This window comes from Periophthalmus magnuspinnatus, chromosome 8 (assembly GCF_009829125.3).
Source record: "Periophthalmus magnuspinnatus isolate fPerMag1 chromosome 8, fPerMag1.2.pri, whole genome shotgun sequence".
NCBI lineage: Eukaryota > Metazoa > Chordata > Actinopteri > Gobiiformes > Gobiidae > Periophthalmus > Periophthalmus magnuspinnatus.
Genome location: NC_047133.1, coordinates 19,568,764 through 19,586,409, shown reverse-complemented (window position 1 = coordinate 19,586,409; position 17,646 = coordinate 19,568,764). Strand labels below are relative to the sequence as shown.

General features: G+C 41.5%; 1 protein-coding gene across 1 annotated transcript in view; it reads right to left on the bottom strand.

Annotated features, from left to right (window-relative positions):
* Positions 1–17,646, bottom strand: part of stat5a (signal transducer and activator of transcription 5a) — a 135,845-nt gene that overhangs the window by 23,642 nt on the left and 94,557 nt on the right. Inside the window, exons 6-11 of the mRNA XM_033970393.2 lie at positions 16,260–16,434; positions 14,878–15,008; positions 12,833–12,984; positions 11,055–11,210; positions 2,898–3,077; positions 422–509 (exon numbers count right to left, since the gene is read on the bottom strand). Coding sequence (XP_033826284.1) covers positions 422–509; positions 2,898–3,077; positions 11,055–11,210; positions 12,833–12,984; positions 14,878–15,008; positions 16,260–16,434 — 882 coding nt within the window. The remainder of the gene's footprint in view (positions 1–421; positions 510–2,897; positions 3,078–11,054; positions 11,211–12,832; positions 12,985–14,877; positions 15,009–16,259; positions 16,435–17,646) is intronic.

Sequence of the window (17,646 nt, the reverse complement as noted above, 5' to 3'; positions counted from 1 at the left end):
GTACATCTTTCCTTACAATGAACAGTTGACAGTGTAAAGCTGAGGGGACATTAAAGGTACACTCTGTAACTTTTCTGGCTGAGGAGGTTGCATGTTATCAATTACATCTTGCATTTATTCAATTGCATGTGTTTCTCTCGCAAAAAAATATGGACATGTTTACTCGTCTCCATGGAAATGTTATTGCTTGCCTGGAATATTCCACTATATGGCATTAAACTTATCTACTTCTACAGAGACAAGCAGATCATCTCAAAGGGCCAAGTATTTTGTTTATTTTTAACAAAGATTAGTTATGACTGAATACAGTTGAACCTTCCAGTGAAAGCAATGACCAAAAGTGACAGAGTGTAGCTTGTGATTATTAGTTCAAGTTAACTCTAGTGTATTAACTTAAAAAATCCCGCTCATTTGAACTCACCATGTTCCTAAAGTGGGCACTGAGCGTGCCCGTCGTCTGGTGGTACTCCATCACACAGTTATTGTTGAGAATCTCCCCACTGCTTTCACTGTGGGACAAAAGCAAGTTAAAGACACAAGACGAGAGACTGAAACGTGATTTGGACTGGGAACAGAGCGGACTCCAATGATACAAGAAAATTAGGTTCAGATTTAGGCTGCATAATTGCTAACTATGATTGTGTTTTTTCCTTCGCTGACACAATATAATACTGTTAAGGTTAGGACATTGCATTTAACAAAAGACAAAACCAGCGAGGAAAAGTTGAAATAGCAAAAGAAGAGGTTTTTTGTTTCACTATAATGAAACTCTGAAGTAGGGCTGTGCAATAACTCAATCATGGTTTCAATTATTGCTCTAAGTCAATAGAATTACATGGCTCTATTTAATTAAGAAAAAAATGTTCCAATAATACAATTAATTCTTCTGTTTGAATTCTTTTTTGACTGAAAGCAATCATGTCATACCAGTCTATGGGAAAAATGAACTGTCAATTTTCAGCCCTGTCCACTTTCACACTTTCTTTGTGGTGGTACTTCCAGTGAAGCGGGAATCCCATTCATTTCAATGGAGAATTTGGGAAATGTTTTGCCAGTAAAATCAGATGTAAAATAGATTGGTTTGTGTCGAATGTTCAATGTTTATGAGCAAAAAAAGAAACCAACACTGCGGCGATTCTCTGGAGGCTTAAAAACGTCTTTGTAGCCCTATAGAACTTATTTTTACAAAGGTCGGGTTTGTAGAAATTATTCTGTAGTTTCACAACATGAACCTTTTCCATTTTTTTAATCCTCAAAGTGCCTAAAAGTTAGCTCTGTAAGGTTTAGCCTAGCCCCGCTCTGAGCCTGTGCTAGCCTCGCTCTAGCACCTGTCGCTCTAGCACCTGTCGCTCTAGCACCTGTCGCTCTAGCACCTGTCGCTCTAGCACCTGTCGCTCTAATTAGTCAGAACTCATCACGTGGTGCATGTTTCTGTTGTCACACACTGGGCTGCGCTACATCATTATTCAGGTAGGAATGCGGAAGAATTTTTTATTTTTTTGACATTTCGCACCATTGAGCTCAGGCCATTGAAAACAATGCACTGTCATGGTTGGTTCATCTTCCAGATCTTATCATACTTTCGTGGTACAACATGACAAGCTGCTACGTACAACTCAAATGACTGACGGAGTTAAAGGTGCATTATGTAACTTTTTTGGTGTCCGTCACCTCCACGGAGACAATCAGGTGGCGCCACCAGGGGAAGTTACACAATACGGCACCTTGAAATGTTTTGCTTGATTTGTCCTATCCAGGGGTTTTGGAGTCATGAAAATTTAGCAATGTTGCCATGGCGAATGGCAATTCAAGGTGAAAATTCAGGTGCAAAGAACTCAAAGCAGTGCCAATGACTAAAAAGCTGAAATCCATGACTACGTAACCTCAAAGCATTAGAGCGAAGTGACTGAAATTTATCATATATTTAAAGCCATTGCAAGAGAATAGTCAAATATCAGGATAAACGATAATATTGAAATGAATTTATACCACTTTGAATTTATATTGGAATTAATTTATACCACTTTCACAGTACACTTAAAGCAGGATACTCACAATAAACCCTTTTCTAAGTGACTCATATGAACCATAACGTGGCCGGCAAAGTGTCTATCATGTAAGTTAATTATTGGACCATCTACAACACCCGTCATGTGACCTGATCCTGTTCCGTGGACCCTGATCCTCCCTTCCCTCATCTGGCCGGATGACCCAATACCTGGCTAGGATGATCCCTTCCCTTCACTGTGGTTTCTCTTCTTCCCACTGGGTTTTTTTTTTAGTTTTTTTCTGCAGAACGAGGGTCTAAGGACAGGGGGCGCTCTGGGACAATTATCCATTGGAATTATCCATTGGCTTGTTTTCTGTTGATTAATTTGCTTGATTTTCTAACTTTCAGTCTTAAGAGGCAACTGCTTTTATGATTTCAGGCTTTATAAAAAGAAATTGAATTGAAACACAAACGTCATCCTATTCACATTATTCCGGAGGTTGCCGTGGGCGCCGCCATCGTCATTTGGGTGGTATTATTTTGCATAGGGCTAGCGATTTTGACAGCAAAGAAATGGTGCAGTGTTGACTTGTTGGTCACGTGAACATAGAACATTTTACGCAAATCAACAATATTTTATAATGATATTTTTGAGGCGAAACTATTCCAAAATTCCCAAATGGAATTTCCCCTTAACCCGGAAGTGCACAAAGTCCACAAAGAAAGCATGGTTTGGAGTGATTAGTCAAAAGTGGACAGGCCTGAATATGGTCAATATAAAAACTAGTGTGAAGAAAAAGCCCACGTGATAAAAAAAAGCCTGTAAAATACTGCATATACTGAACCAAAACACCATACAGTATTTATTGTGACAGGCCTGTATATAGATTTAGTAGTTTCCACGCACTTTCTGGTGTTCTCGTTCTTTAGCAGGGCCTTCGCTTGCTGTTCGCTGATGATGGTGGCTTTGACCTGAGGGGGGTTCATGTGCACGTTGAGCTTCCCGCCCACCAGGAGGCGAACCGTAGCTGCAAACTTGGTCTGCGTCTTCAACACCTGCGGAGGCTGTTTCTCAATGATGAAAGTGCTGCAAAACAAAATATATACATAAGTAAATATATGAACGATTTTTATGTTTTATTGTTGAGCCCTATACATGCAGTGGTAGAGTGTAAAGTAGTAAGGTATGGTACTGTAAAAATATTAGTATTATCTGTACTTTACTCAAGTCAATTAAAGTGGATTCTTTTACTTCACTACATTTGAGAGCAGTATCTGTACTTTCTACTCCACTACATTTTGAACAGGACTGAAAAGTAAAACTATTTTTTATTATAATTTGAGACCTGCTGAAAAGGCTGAGGGTTTTAAACAGGTACTTTAATCATTTTACTTAAGTATTTTTTATGTGATGCTTTTATTTTTACTTCAGTATTTCTTTTGTTATAGTATCTGTACTTTTCCTTGAGTAACAAACTTCTAACACTGTATACATGTACAAGTCCCTTCCTTAGAATTACGTGAAAAAAAGGGTCGAAAACTGAAGTGCTTTTAAATCACTTCTTAGAACTTACTCACAGGCCAATTTATCTGTGCAGACCTTTGTAACAACTGTTTAGAAAAGTGTTAAACAAATAAAGTTTTATCCTTCTGTCAATAGACCACAAGTACAAGGGAACGCAGTGAACATAGTGAAGTAAGCTTTAAATAATGACGAGCCGTGGGTTCACACCACACACCCACAGCGTGCAGCTCCAGTCAAATGAAGCTCGTTGATGCTAACAGCTATAGAGGCAAATTTGGAGAAGAGTTTCATATTTGGAATTCTGACCACGAGTATCATGGCAACCAAAAAGGCAACACTGTCAATCAAGCCTGTTGCTAACGCTACCGGGAGTGACCTCGGGGAAAGAAGGCACCTGATTTGTCTGTTATTAATGTTCATATGTTGAGTTACAGACACAATAGCGAAAAATAAACACCAGGATCATGTAGAGCGGGTTAATACGAACATTTTAAGACCAAAATGACCAGTCTGACAGCAGCAGTTACAGAGACAAGGGTGACAATTTTTCAATGTAAAGTGAATTGGAGCCAGAGGCGATGTCTTCCTATTTGGAACACGGCGGCTAACATGTTAGCTATGTCCATTTATATATACAGCCTATGGTTAAAACTGCATAACACATGGCTCCTTGTGGTTTAATGCGCTGTTACCATGGCTACAAAATTCCTGTAAATGTGAAAAGTCCATCTGTTTGCATCTGTCTGAAATGTGAGTTGTATCAGTGTTTCAAATGAAGCTAGTCCCTACATTCTACTCACAGTGGTTGAGCATTTGTTTATCCGTTACTATGGTGGTGTCATGGCGATGGCCGCAGAGCAGTGATATAGAATGTGCTTTAACTGTTGCCGGACTACTTATGCGTTATGCAGAACTAACACACAGCAGTTCTCCATTGGAGCTCTCACAGACAGTGGAATAAATGCCATAAAAAGTCCATTTAACACCATAGGTCCCTTTTAAGATGAATTTAAATTGTCATAAGTGCAGTGTGAAATGCAGTTTAGAATGTAATCAGAAGTCACATGGCGAGGTTGAATTCTGCACAGATCTGACTGGACATGCTGCCATTGAGTAAAGTCATATCCAAACACGATCTGTGCTTCCATTTCTATGCTGATGATCTTCAAGTATATCTTCCTGTGACTTCAAATTGTTCCAATGCACTTCAGTCTGTTCACAGTACCATGGCAGACATTAAACACTGGCGTTCACAGAACTTTTTGCATTTAAATGAAAGCAAAACAGAATGTATATTGTTTGGTTCAAAATTTTTCGATGTAGTTCCTGATCTTGGTTTTCCTCTCCGACATGTTGTCAGAAACCTGGGGGTTAAATTTGATGAGTATTTGCAGTTTGATAAACATATTGACGGTGTAGTTAAAGCCAGTTTCTTTCAACTTCGTCTCCTGGCAAAAGTCAAACTATTTCTTTGTCAAGCTGACATGGAAAAGGCCATGCATGCTTTTATTAGTTCCAGGATTAACTATTGTAATGCTCTTTATATTGGAGTTAATCAATACACTCTCCAACGCTTGCAATTAGTTCAAAACGCTGCAGCCCGACTTCTGACAAACACTCGCAAACATAGTCACATTACCCAGTTCTGTACTCCCTCCATTGGCTCCCAGTACGTTTCAGGATTGATTTTAAACTCTTAATGTTTGTTTTTAAAGCTCTTCATGGTCTTGCACCTTTACATCTTTGCGAGCTGTTAACGGCTCATACGCCCAACAGAGCTCTGCGATCGGCCAGTCAACACCTGCTGGAGGTCCCCAGAACCAAAAGGAAACAGTGGGGTGACATTTTCTGTGGCTGGTCCCAGACTTTGGAACTCTTTGCCCCTGGAGTTACGCTCAATCACTACTTTGTCCGTGTTCAAAGCCAAGCTAAAGACTCATTTGTTCACGATTGCCTTCAGCTAATGACTGTTTTTTATTGTTTTTTGGTTTGTATATAGAATTTTTGTTGTTGTTGTTGTTGTTTTTACATTTTAATGCACTTAGGAAAAGCACTTTGGTTCAGTTTTTGCTGTTGTAAAGTGCTATACAAATAAAGTTAGATTGATTGAACTGATAAGTTTAAAGGGCCCATATTACGCTATTTTCTGATCTATGTTCTAATGTTGTTTCCTCATCACAAACAGACCTGGAGTTGTGTTTTGTTTCATTCACACATGTTTAACACACAAACCCTGCAAAAATCCAAGCGAAGTTATAATCTCTATGGAGACAAGCTGAACAGTTATTGTCACAACAACATACATTAATCAATCGTCATTCCATCTTTTTAAATTCTATGTTTATTTATTGCACACACACAAAACATTTATCAGCCTTTTGAATTGACGCACCGAAATTGGAGGTTACCTAAAAATACCACATGAAAAATAACAGCTATAACCAGAGCGGTGTATTAGGCTCCGGGGATAACCTTAACCCATAACTGCAGCGTAATAAAGAGGGCATAAAAACAATCACAGCCCATTCAACCCATAAGGACCTCACTCGCCGTTTGACCCATAAGGACCTCACTCGCCACTCGACCCATAAGGACCTCACTCGCCACTCGACCCATAAGGACCTCACTCGCCACTCGACCCATACAGACCTCACTCACCGTTCAACCCATAAGGACCTCACTCGCAGCTCGACCCATAAGGACCTCACTCACCCCATAAGGACCTCACTCGCCGTTCGACCCATAAGGACCTCACTCGCCACTCGACCCATAAAGGACCTCACTCGCCACTCGACCCATAAGGACCTCACTCGCCACTCGACCCATAAGGACCTCACTCGCCACTCGACCCATAAGGACCTCACTCGCCGTTCAACCCATAAGGACCTCACTCACCCCATAAGGACCTCACTCACCCCATAAGGACCTCACTCACCCCATAAGGACCTCACTCGCCGTTCGACCCATAAGGACCTCACTCGCCGTTCGACCCATAAGGACCTCACTCACCGTTCGACCCATAAGGACCTCACTCACTGTTTTTTTTCCATAAGCGCATTTCACTCATGTTTTATATTAACAGAAGAGCCTAAAAGTACTCTGTACTCTGTCACTACCACCCAACTGCTACCCCCCTCTCTCCTCTCGCTCCTCTCTCCCTCTCTCCCTCCCTCAATCCTGACCGTTTAGAATGATTAAGCTGCGCTCCAGGCTCCACAAAAAGGACAAAGGACATGGACCATAGCGTTTCAGGGTCTACTGGTTTAGAACTGTATTAGATCTGGATCAGATCTGGTTTTGTTCTAGTTTAGTCCTGGGTTACACCTGGTTTAGTCTTCGTTTACCTGGACAGACAGAAGCTCAGGGACTACTGGTTTAGAATCGATCTAGTATAGTATGGTTTAGCCCAGGTCTAGAGCTGGTTTAGTCCTGAATTAGACCTGGTTTAGAGCATGTGTGAATAATAATGATTTCATCCTTTTGTTTTTAGCTTGACACTTATATATATATAAAATGTATTTGAGCAATCAGCCCAAACAGTGACTTTCAGATCTCTGAAGCCCATCACACCCTGTCTTGTTTTAGCTGCACATGTAACAGCCTGAGGTCTCATGATTACCACCGGGAGCCCATCTGACCACACCTCAGTGGAAGTGTCCCATTCTCACTTTGAAATATATACCCTCTGGTCATCTCAGACTATATAAACTCGATGACTTGCTTCGTTCGGGGTCAGACTTCAGGAGAGATGCTGTTTGTTGTTATGTTGGACAAATTTCTTGCAAGAAATAAATGCTTTGTCTTTTTCCACAACAGGGTCATAACAGAAATGAACATAAAGGCAGTGTTTTGTATTTGATTAATTATCTGTATTTTTATCCAATTCATTGTAACTGATTTGAATAATAACTCTAACCATGGTTAAAATTCACCATACTTTTTAGTTCTAGATTAGTCCTGGTTCTTTTGTACTTTTAGACTGGTTTTAGTCCTGTTTTTTGACCTGGTTTTGACTTGGTTTCAACTTGGTCTCGACCTGGTTTCAACCTGGTTAAGACCTGGTTAAGACCTGGTTTATACCTGGTTTAAACCTGGTTTTGACCTGGTTTATACCTGGTTTTGACCTGGTTTTGACCTGGTTTAAATTGGGTTTAGACCTAGTTTCGATCTGGTTTATGCCTGGATTCCATCTGGTTTGGAGAATCTGTGAATAATAATCATTATGATTTCATCCTTTTGTTTTTCACCTGACACTAAGCGATTCTGCCATATTTACATTATGTATTAGTTCTAGGTTAGTCCTCTATTTTACTTTTAGGCTGGTTTTAATCCTGGTTGAGGCCTGGTAATACATTGATCTGGTCCTGCTTTAGATCATGTGGTACAAGGTGCTTAAAGCCCTGAAGCGAAACACAAACTAGGTAACTGAGAGAAAACGTAGTGCAAACACATGTGGACAGCTTCACCGCACTCAGCCAATCAGAGGAGGCCGTGGCAGTGACATCATTATATTATGTGTCCAGTTCTTAGAAAGCAGGTAAGGTTTGAACATGCAAGTGAATATCAGGTCAAGGGCTTAGTCCTGGTTTAGTCCTGGTTTAGTCCTGGTTTAGTCCTGGTTTAGTCCTGGTTTAGTCCTGGTTTAGTCCTGGTTTAGTCCTGGTTTAGTCCTGGTTTAGTCCTGGTTTAGTCCTGGTTTAGTCCTGGTTTAGTCCTGTACTCATGATAAATACTGCCTCTCAAAAATGACTGTTGGATCATTCTTGTGTTGAATGATAAGTCGATAAGTCATCTTTGTCACAGGCCTAGTCATCATTCATAAAAGTAAATCTCTTTGAAAATGTGTTTGTTTTCGTTCTGATACCATCTTCTACACTATACTCTATAGTAACAGACGGGATCTGGTCAAGAAACACTTTTAGCTTTTGAAAAACTGCTCAAGAAACAGTAAATTGTAACCATTTGAGGTTTTTTGTCTTCAAATGGAACTCATCTGCTTTTGCAAATGGATCTGAGTGTTTTCTTTTAGGCAAACAATTTGCAGCAAGTTTTGCATGTTTTGGATAATAGCTGTGAGCCACACTTGTCACTAGACATCACTGAGCTAGCAGCATGTCACGGTCAGTTAACCTCATTAATAAATTGTCCGTCTCAAAGCAAAAAAGATTCTGTTGGTAAATGGTCAGATTTTTATGAAGCGCTTTGCCACTTTAAAGGCGCTGAAAACACTTTTGTAACTGATGAATGTTCCCAAACTACTCAAACTATTCACTTAAGCCCCATCTGAGTCAAATTTACAGGGACCTTTTCTAATGGCATATTTTATGTATCTGTTTTTGTTGACTCTGTGTGAAGCACTTTGGGCAGCTTATGTTGTACTTTAAATGTGCTATATAAATAAAATTAGTCCTGGGTTAGACCTGAACTCTAACCCAGGACTAAACCAGGCCTAAACCTAGTTTCGTCTCTCTCACGTTTGACTTGGTTTAGTCCCAGTTTAGTCCCGGTTTAGTCCCAGTTTAGTCCCAGTTTAGTCCCAGTTTAGTCCCAGTTTAGTCCCAGTTTAGTCCCAGTTTAGTCCCAGTTTAGTCCCAGTTTAGTCCCAGTTTAGTCCCAGTTCAGTCCCAGTTTAGATCTGGGTCTGGTTCAGTCCCGGCTTAGTCCCGGCTTAGTCCCGGCTTAGTCCCGGCTTAGTCCCGGCTTAGTCCCGGCTTAGTCCCGGCTTAGTCCCGGCTTAGTCCCGGCTTAGTCCCGGCTTAGTTGTTATTTAGACCTGGTTTAGACTTGGTTTAGACTTGGTTAAGACCTGGTTAAGACCTGGTTAAGACCTGGTTAAGACCTGGTTTAGTCCTGGTTTAGTCCTGGTTTAGTTCTAGTTCGTCATGATTTAGTCCTGGATCAATCCTGGTTTAGTCCTGGTTTAGTCCTGGTTTAGTCCTAGCTTTGTAATGATTTAGTCCTGGTTGAGTCCTGGTTTAGTCCTGGTTTAGCCCTGGTTTAGTCCTGGTTTAGTCCTGGTTTAGTCCTGGTTTAGTCCTGGTTTAGTCCTGGTTGAGTCCTGGTTGAGTCCTAGCTTTGTGATGATTTAGTCCTGGTTGAGTCCTGGTTGAGTCCTGGTTTAGCCCTGGTTTAGTCCTGGTTTAGTCCTGGTTGAGTCCTGGTTGAGTCCTGGTTGAGTCCTGGTTGAGTCCTGGTTGAGTCCTGGTTGAGTCCTGGTTTAGTCCTGGTTGAGTCCTGGTTGAGTCCTGGTTGAGTCCTGGTTTAGTCCTGGTTTAGTCCTGGTTCAGTCCTGGTTCAGTCCTGTTAGTAGCAGACCTGAACTCAAACTTGGCAGAGATGACGCTAAAAGAGCAAACTGCCTTTTCTCCTGTGAAATAATGGAGGTCCTTACTGTGTCTGGTGGTCATCAAAGACTATTGTTGTCACTCCCCATGTCCTTCATATGAGAAAAGTGAAGTACAAAGGGACAGGTCGACTGCTGTGCGCCTATATGTGGGTGATATGTCGTAGAACAGATAGATGTTGTCAATATTCCCTATGTGGTGGTACTAACTGGAGGCACAGCTCTGTCTGAAGCTTTGTTACTCGATTAGACTTTAATTTGAGCTTTGTTTTAACACAAACTGGCCATAAACAAGTGAAGAAGATGAAAGTGCAAAAGGTGAGCTGATTTTTGAGTGTTAAACAAATCTCTCTCATATAACATTTCAATTCCAAGGTAGCTCGCATTAGCCAACAGTTTTTCAGTTAGTAGCTCTCATGGTTTTTGTTGAAATTGTTATTAAACATAACAGTGAATGCTCGTATTGATGACAAGCTCCAGAAAATGTGTTGTTTAAATCGATTTCGTATTTTGTCTTTGAGTTTTCAGACTTTAGAGATGGATGTAAAAACTCATCAGACTGTTGCTAATGTGTGCATTGTACCACCTCGGTAACTGCTGAACATTACGCCATAGACATACATGCTCAACACCTCTCGCATGATGCCACTCCAAAGTATCAATTGCACAGATTAAAAGTGGGAAACTACATGAGCCAGGATTATGTGCTTAAATTTGTCTTATTTTGTTGTAATTTTGGCTCAAGACACATTTGGGAACAGCTCCCTCTGGTGACATAATGTGGCTCTTTTATTACACATGATTAAATCTCTCAATAAAATTCTGCAACAACACTGAACAATTAGCATTCTCTCTTTTGAAATAAACATGATAAAGAAAAGGCTAATCTCATGTCACACTTGATTTATTAAAGCAATGCCATTCACCTTTCTGGAGGATGTGACCTGCATAACTTCATGAAAACCATCCCATGAATCCCATACTGTGGAATATTATAGCCAAAGGAAAAACATTTTCAACGGAAACAAGGAGGAGGCCCTCATCCAGGCCAATTAGAGTCAGGTTTGTGGAGATGCAAGCCCGCTCACAATAACGAAGCTAAAAAGATATTCTGCAGCCTAGTAATAGCTATAATGCAGTACTGTAAACTGCTCCTCAATAAACCAGTTGTCCCAGATGAACCCTCTTGTACAGACCTGGTGACCAGTGTAGAGATGATGTCTGTGATGGTGCTGTTAAGTTCGTTGAGCAGGTCTTCGATGGGGCCGGGGATGGGCAGCTGCTGTCGGAGGTGCTCTGCTCTCCGGATCTGCTGCCTGTTCTGCCAAATAGTCTCCGCCAACTTCTCACACCTGGAAATACATTTAATGGGACATTCATGCCGAAATACAAAATTAAGAATTTAACGTAAGGTGTGTTCAAAAATTAGCAAGAAAATGGACTAAAAATGGAGTATAGAGGAACACTTGGACATGAGGAGCAGGCATTAAACAGCCCAAAAATCACTCTGAAGTAAATAAAAATATCAAATGTACAACTACAACTACTTCTGCTATACCCTGATCATAGCCAGCCATTTTGACAAGTTACATTTATACCAGTGGGTTATGATTTCTTCAACAAAATATCGGAGAGCCACCATTATTCTGCCTAGCGAATTCAGAATGATACAGATTGATATGAGTCTGGTCCCCACGCTTCAAGCCCAGTCAAACGTCCTCGTCCAATCAGATTTGTTTTCTTTCAGTGACACGTGAAACCAAGGAGCTCATTGGTCAACTGTGATTTACAAATAAAATCACATTTCTCTCATCTCAGATTAACTGGGTAAAATCCGCCATGTTTTTCAGCGCCCTGTGATATTTTTTTGGTAATTTTTTCCAATATAGACAGACCATGCGTGCCCCTGATTGGCCTGTCCACCTGTCAATCACACCCATTTGAAACCAGAGAGATTCACTGGTGACTAGACTAATCGTAAAGTACTGAAGTGTGTATTCTGCGTCTAGCCATGAAGTTGTGCGATGGTAATTTTCCCCAAGTACATGATGTTATGGGATTATAAAACATCCCATACATTACACAACTCTGACAACTCTAACTCAAGGACTAATACTTCATTCTATAAAACTGATTTGAAATCTTAGCCCATTTTTACACACTGAAGATAATCCTGCTCAAAATAAAGCTTCACATGCTGTTTTTCATCATGCGTTGGCCAAGCTAACTGGAGGCACTGCTGGAACTGATGTAGTTGGAGTGCGTCTGTGCTGATAAACAAGGCTCACAGCACAGGCGAGTGAAAATGAGAGACCATCAGACTATCTTGATATGTACGCAGCTGCGATTTCATAGAGTCACCATGGCAACTGTAGAACGGCCCCCCTATTGTGATGCCCCTGAAAAGTATCAATATGTCTCTTTCACCCAGAGAAAGCCAATAACCTCCCCCATACACCTAGTCTCCAGCGGTGAGTCTGGTCCAGAACATGACCCTCTGCCCCGCCGATGGGAGAGGAGGGGTGTGATCATAGACTGTATAAAGTGGACTAAGGGAGTGTGACCCACAGCGTTCAGAGCCAGTCGAGACCAATCTGCAACCAGTGACCAAATCAGAGCAAGAGTGTTGAAGATAACATCACTTCCTGCCCACATCGCTGGCTTGGCAGAGGTCAGGTGCTTAGTATCGCTGTCAATCAGACCAGTTTAAAACGCCAGGATCATGTGAAATGGGTCACAACGAACATTTTTTGATTAGAATGACAGCAGCAGTTGCACAGAGCGAGGTGAGGATTTTTCAATAGAAGTGAATTGGAACCACAGCTCCAAAGAATCACTTCACGCCCATGCTCAGCTCCTATTAGCCATGTCCGTCTATATATACAGTCTATGGGTGTAATGTTGGGGGGATGACGTGACCCTCGCTCATGGGCAGAGGAAGCAGAGGTAGAGGATGTGGTGCTGGGGGACGTACCAGGACTGTAGGATGTCCAGACCCCCCTCTGGAGGACCCCCGTTGCCGGCCAGCTGTTGCCGTCTCTTCCACTGGATCAGCTCATCGTCCAGGATCACGGTCTGCTGCTTCCTCAACAGCTGCAGGGTCTTCTGGTGCTTCTCTGCCAGGTCCTATAGAGACAATAACAAATGATAAAACATACTCGCCAAAACATACTTCTACATAATTATGGCATTTATAAAGATTTCACCAGAAAATCGTATCTTAAAGAGGGGGTATTTAACATCTATAGGGTATTAACTGTTAACATGTAATCTTATCTCATCTTCAGACATAGAAAAGCTGTTTTGAAACTCCAACAACAACTGCCAAAGCTGCTCCGTTTCATGCAGTCAGTCACAGTTCCTACCCCAGATCTTTCTCAGCATTTCCAGTGCTCTTCCCTGGTCAAGGTTTGAAGCTCCCTCTTTGTGTCTCTGGGGAAATAACCGGCTCAAGTAGTGCAGTGTGGTTTGAACGCACTGGGTAAGTAGTTTTTGGCAGTTGTTTGTACATTTGAATGGTGTGGTTGTCCGGAAAACTTGGAAGGTGTCTGGTTTGATGTCAGTAATCCAGGGGCGGCAGGATATATATAGGTCCAAGTAAAAAGTCCTCCAAATCTGCGATCCACACTACACAGCAAACTGAGTCAATCCCTACCAACAGAGTCACTGTAGTCTCACCCATCACAGCTCGTAGTAGGACGCTACTATACTGTAGCTGCTGTATTTCCAAGCACGTCGGACCTCTGCAATGATCAGTTGATGTGGCCTGGGTCTTGGTTCCTTCTCCAATGTGACGGCACGTACCAGCTGAATAACCTTGCTCAGCTCGGAGGTCTCGGCCAACTTGGCATCTGGAACACTTGTCATATTCACCTGTACATGCTCAGAAGCTCTCCCTCTGTAGACAGGTCCAGTGCTTCTTGGAATGGTCGAGGGTGAGCCAAGAGTATCTGTACACGCAGGTGAAGATGGCAACAGGGTGGGCATAGGTGTGATGAACCAGGTCTTCAATGGTCTTCCCGAACCTTCTCTTCAAAGCCCTAACTATAGCTCTGAGGTGACGTCTGTCTTCAGGACTCAAGAGGAGCAGACTAGACTCTTCCATGGACCTTGTTGCAGCCTGGGCCAACAGTTCAAACTGGGCACAAAAAGTTCCCCAATCAGCCTTTCCGTCGTACCTTGGGGTTGTCTGTGTAATCCTTCAGTCACCAAGTCTGATCCATAGTAAAAGCCAAAGTTGACAGATTTTCCTTTTGGCTTTTACTATACCTTGGGGTTTTAATGTCACAAGAAGGGACCATTTCACCATGTGGAGTGAAGTTAAAATCTCTCAGCAGAGTCGAGGTTAGCTTAACTCAAATGTTACCAAGGTTTGGCTCATTACTTCTAGCACCAATGTAGAGTTATTATGTCAGGAAATGCGCTCAAGTTCTTCTTGGGTTCAGAAAATAAACAACAAGAGCTGTAGGCCATAACCTAAGCCTAAACAAGAGTAAAACAACAGCAGTTTCAACTGAGCAGAGCCATTCTCCTGACTGACCAGTAACAGACAAAAAAAACCTTCACAACAGCGTGTCGGCATAGCAACCAAGTGTCACATACAAAGGCAGTCACATTCACAGCAACATTAATAATCACAAAACCAACAAAAGGTGTCAACTCTGAAGTAAACACAAAATATCACATTATTACAATACAGATGGGGGTCAGTTAAAATGAATATTGTTAAAATGCAGATTTTTGTTGTAATATTGTAAGTTCCAGGGTCTACTCAATAATGGAATAATGATCAGCTTCAAAATTAAACTTTTTGATAATTGTAATGGAAATTCAGTATAATCAAAAAACTGGCCCTTGCCCTGAGGTCTGGAAGTATGACATCATCATGATTTTTGTATCTGAAAATGGCAAATAAAAAAAAAGAAGAATATGGATTTGATACATTCTGTACACATCTTTGATGACTACAGCTTGTACTATAACTAACACAACTACTACAACTATTCCTCCAGTCCATACCAGTCTGTATTTCTGTAGTGTGTTGGCCTCTCTGGTGAGCCACGCATCCACAGTGGCACGTTTACTGAGCAGGCCCGGCTCCCGCAGCTGACGGTCAGCAGGGGGCAGTGTGGCCAGACTGGACAGTTGGGCTGCAGAGACAAAATAATAGAGGTAAGAAAGATGTAAGAGCGATGAGTAACATTTGTCATTACCTGATTTGGCAGTTTTTTTTTCAAAGTGAGCATGCCCAGATACATGGCACAAATGCTGAAGTTGCTATTGTAAGTGTACTTAGAACAAATTAAATTTTTGAGATTTGTTCGATGAAATGTATTCTTGGAATATTAACAGTTTCGCTGAGAAATACTTCAATGTCTTTGTTTGTATAGCACCAACAGTGCATGGACTGTGCTGTACAAATAAACCTGCCCTGCCTTAATAAACCTCAAGTGTGATTGTTTTTGTTTCCATTTCTTAGAAACTGTCTGAAACTGTCACACTTTGATATGAATACATTTAAGATTAGCAATATGTGTGACTACAGCAAACAGAACACAAAAAACTGGAAAAACATAAAAGAGTTAAATGAATTAAATTGAAAAGGTGCCAGAACGGATCAGATGCCAGATCAGGGAATGAAAGCATTCAAAAATTATTCTAACTGCCCCCGTCTCCATTGAATATGGTTAGTGCTGATTGTCGACTAGAGAGGGAAGTAATGACATTTACAAAGTAATGTGTAAACTTCTGTTGTTATGAACAGGTCTAAACAGTTTTATTTTCATACTTTTTATACTTATTTAGATTTTTCAGTGACTAAATTAAGAGCATGTTTTTGTTTTCATTTTCTATGAATTGTTTTTATAGAAAATATGCGTGACTCCGCAAACCTCCTCCTGTTTGCCCCCATGGAAATGGTCCTTTGGCTACAAAATTCTTGGTTTTAACTTTCTATTTCCATGAACTCATGCAGTTGATGTGCCACCTCCAAACAGTACTGTGGTGGTGCTTTTAATTACCCAAACAATTTAAGTGACCAAAAAAAATCCTGCTGATTAAGACGAATCAGCAGATTGGTCCCTCCGGAGCGTACAGTTTAGCACCAACCATTACAGATTGCAGGCCTATCCACTATTAGGACCTTTGCCACAGCAATTTACAAATCAAAACAAATGTAATATCTTTTCAATGGGCAAAAGTCTTTAAAAGTTGCCAGTAAAGAGGAAGCTGAAGCTCATGAATAGGCAGTAGTTCTGCCTGTCTGTGTAGACTCTCCTGGTACTACCCCTCAGCCTGTCTGTGCAGGCTCTCATGGTACTACCCCTCAGCCTGTCTGCGCAGGCTCTCATGGTACTACCCCTCAGCCTGTCTGCGCAGGCTCTCATGGTACTACCTCTCACCTTGTATGCGTAGGCTCTCCTGGTACTGGATTATGAAGTACTCCTGGTTGTGTTGCAGTTTGCGCAGGTCATTTTCTGTATCCTGGGTGAACATTCGCAGCTCCTCAAAGGCCTGGTTGATCTGTTGGTATTTCTGTGACATGCTGTCCATCATGGCACCCAAAGGAGAGGCTGACTGCGGCACAAGAACGATAATGAAAGACAGAGTGAAGGCTGGGTGAGAAAGAAAGTGTTTTTCAAGGACAATAGATTGGGGCAGAACAATCAGTGCAAAATGCAGGATTTTAAATTATGTTTAGAGAAGAAACGTGAGCAGGGCTGCAACAGAGTGGAACATTTATGAACATTTGGGAATTTTCAAAAATAAGATATGGTCAAAAGGCTTATAAAACACTATTTTTGCTGATTTCTTGCCAAATATCACTTTACTTATTTGAACAACTAAACATGTCCTGTGTGGAGAACGCACTTTTTCCTCATCAAGGCATAGAGCTGATTTACATCTAAAAGTCCGCACCAAGGTACCAATAACTTACTTATTTCCGTTTGTTCCCTTGTCTTTTGCTTTCCCACTACTTCCCTCAAATCCGAACTTTCCCTGACGCTGTCTCTCCTGTCGTCATGACAACAGTGGCGCGCTTCGTGCATGTCGAGCACAGGTGAGCTGCAAAGTTTTTTTCTTTGTTTTGAAAGGTAAACAGAAGTAAGAACAGGCTTTGGGTTTGACGGTGATTTGCTAAAATACAAATCAACAGAAAAAAAGACCAATCAGAAGCAGCGTTAGGCGGTGTAAAGATTTCCCGAACATTTCATTGGTTTAGCGTTGACGCGGTTTGGTACGAGTAAATGTGCCGATACAAGTGGATTATAAGGATGCATACTTTTCGGATACTCACTGTGATTGGATTTAAAGCAGTTTATCGATTGCTAAAAAGATGTCCGCCAGTATAAGTGAACAAGTGCTGTCTTTTATCTTGCATGTGTTTGGCATCTTTTCATTTAAGCATGTTTGGCAAATCAGTCGTTTTGGTTTCTCTAACACCGCAGTTTACTCTACATTGCTACTGTGTACGTGTGCAGAGGGCATTTTCTCAGTTTTGGTAGCTCTGGGAAGGAGAATAACTTAACAGATGTTGATTGTGGGTGGCCTTTGATGATTTTAGGCCAAGCAAGGCTCATCGTGAACTCAAACAAGCAGAAAGCTGTATTTTGTGGTTTGCAGTTATTTTGCCTGGAAGCTGAACTTTGTAAATTTGAAACCAAGTGGTCGACAATTCTCTGCTGTGTCAAAGCAGCACAATACATGGCTTTAGTGTAGTTTAAAAGCACGGTAGACTCGACCCTGCCTTTTCTCCTCACGTTTGGGCTCCATCTTTCTCAGGTTCAC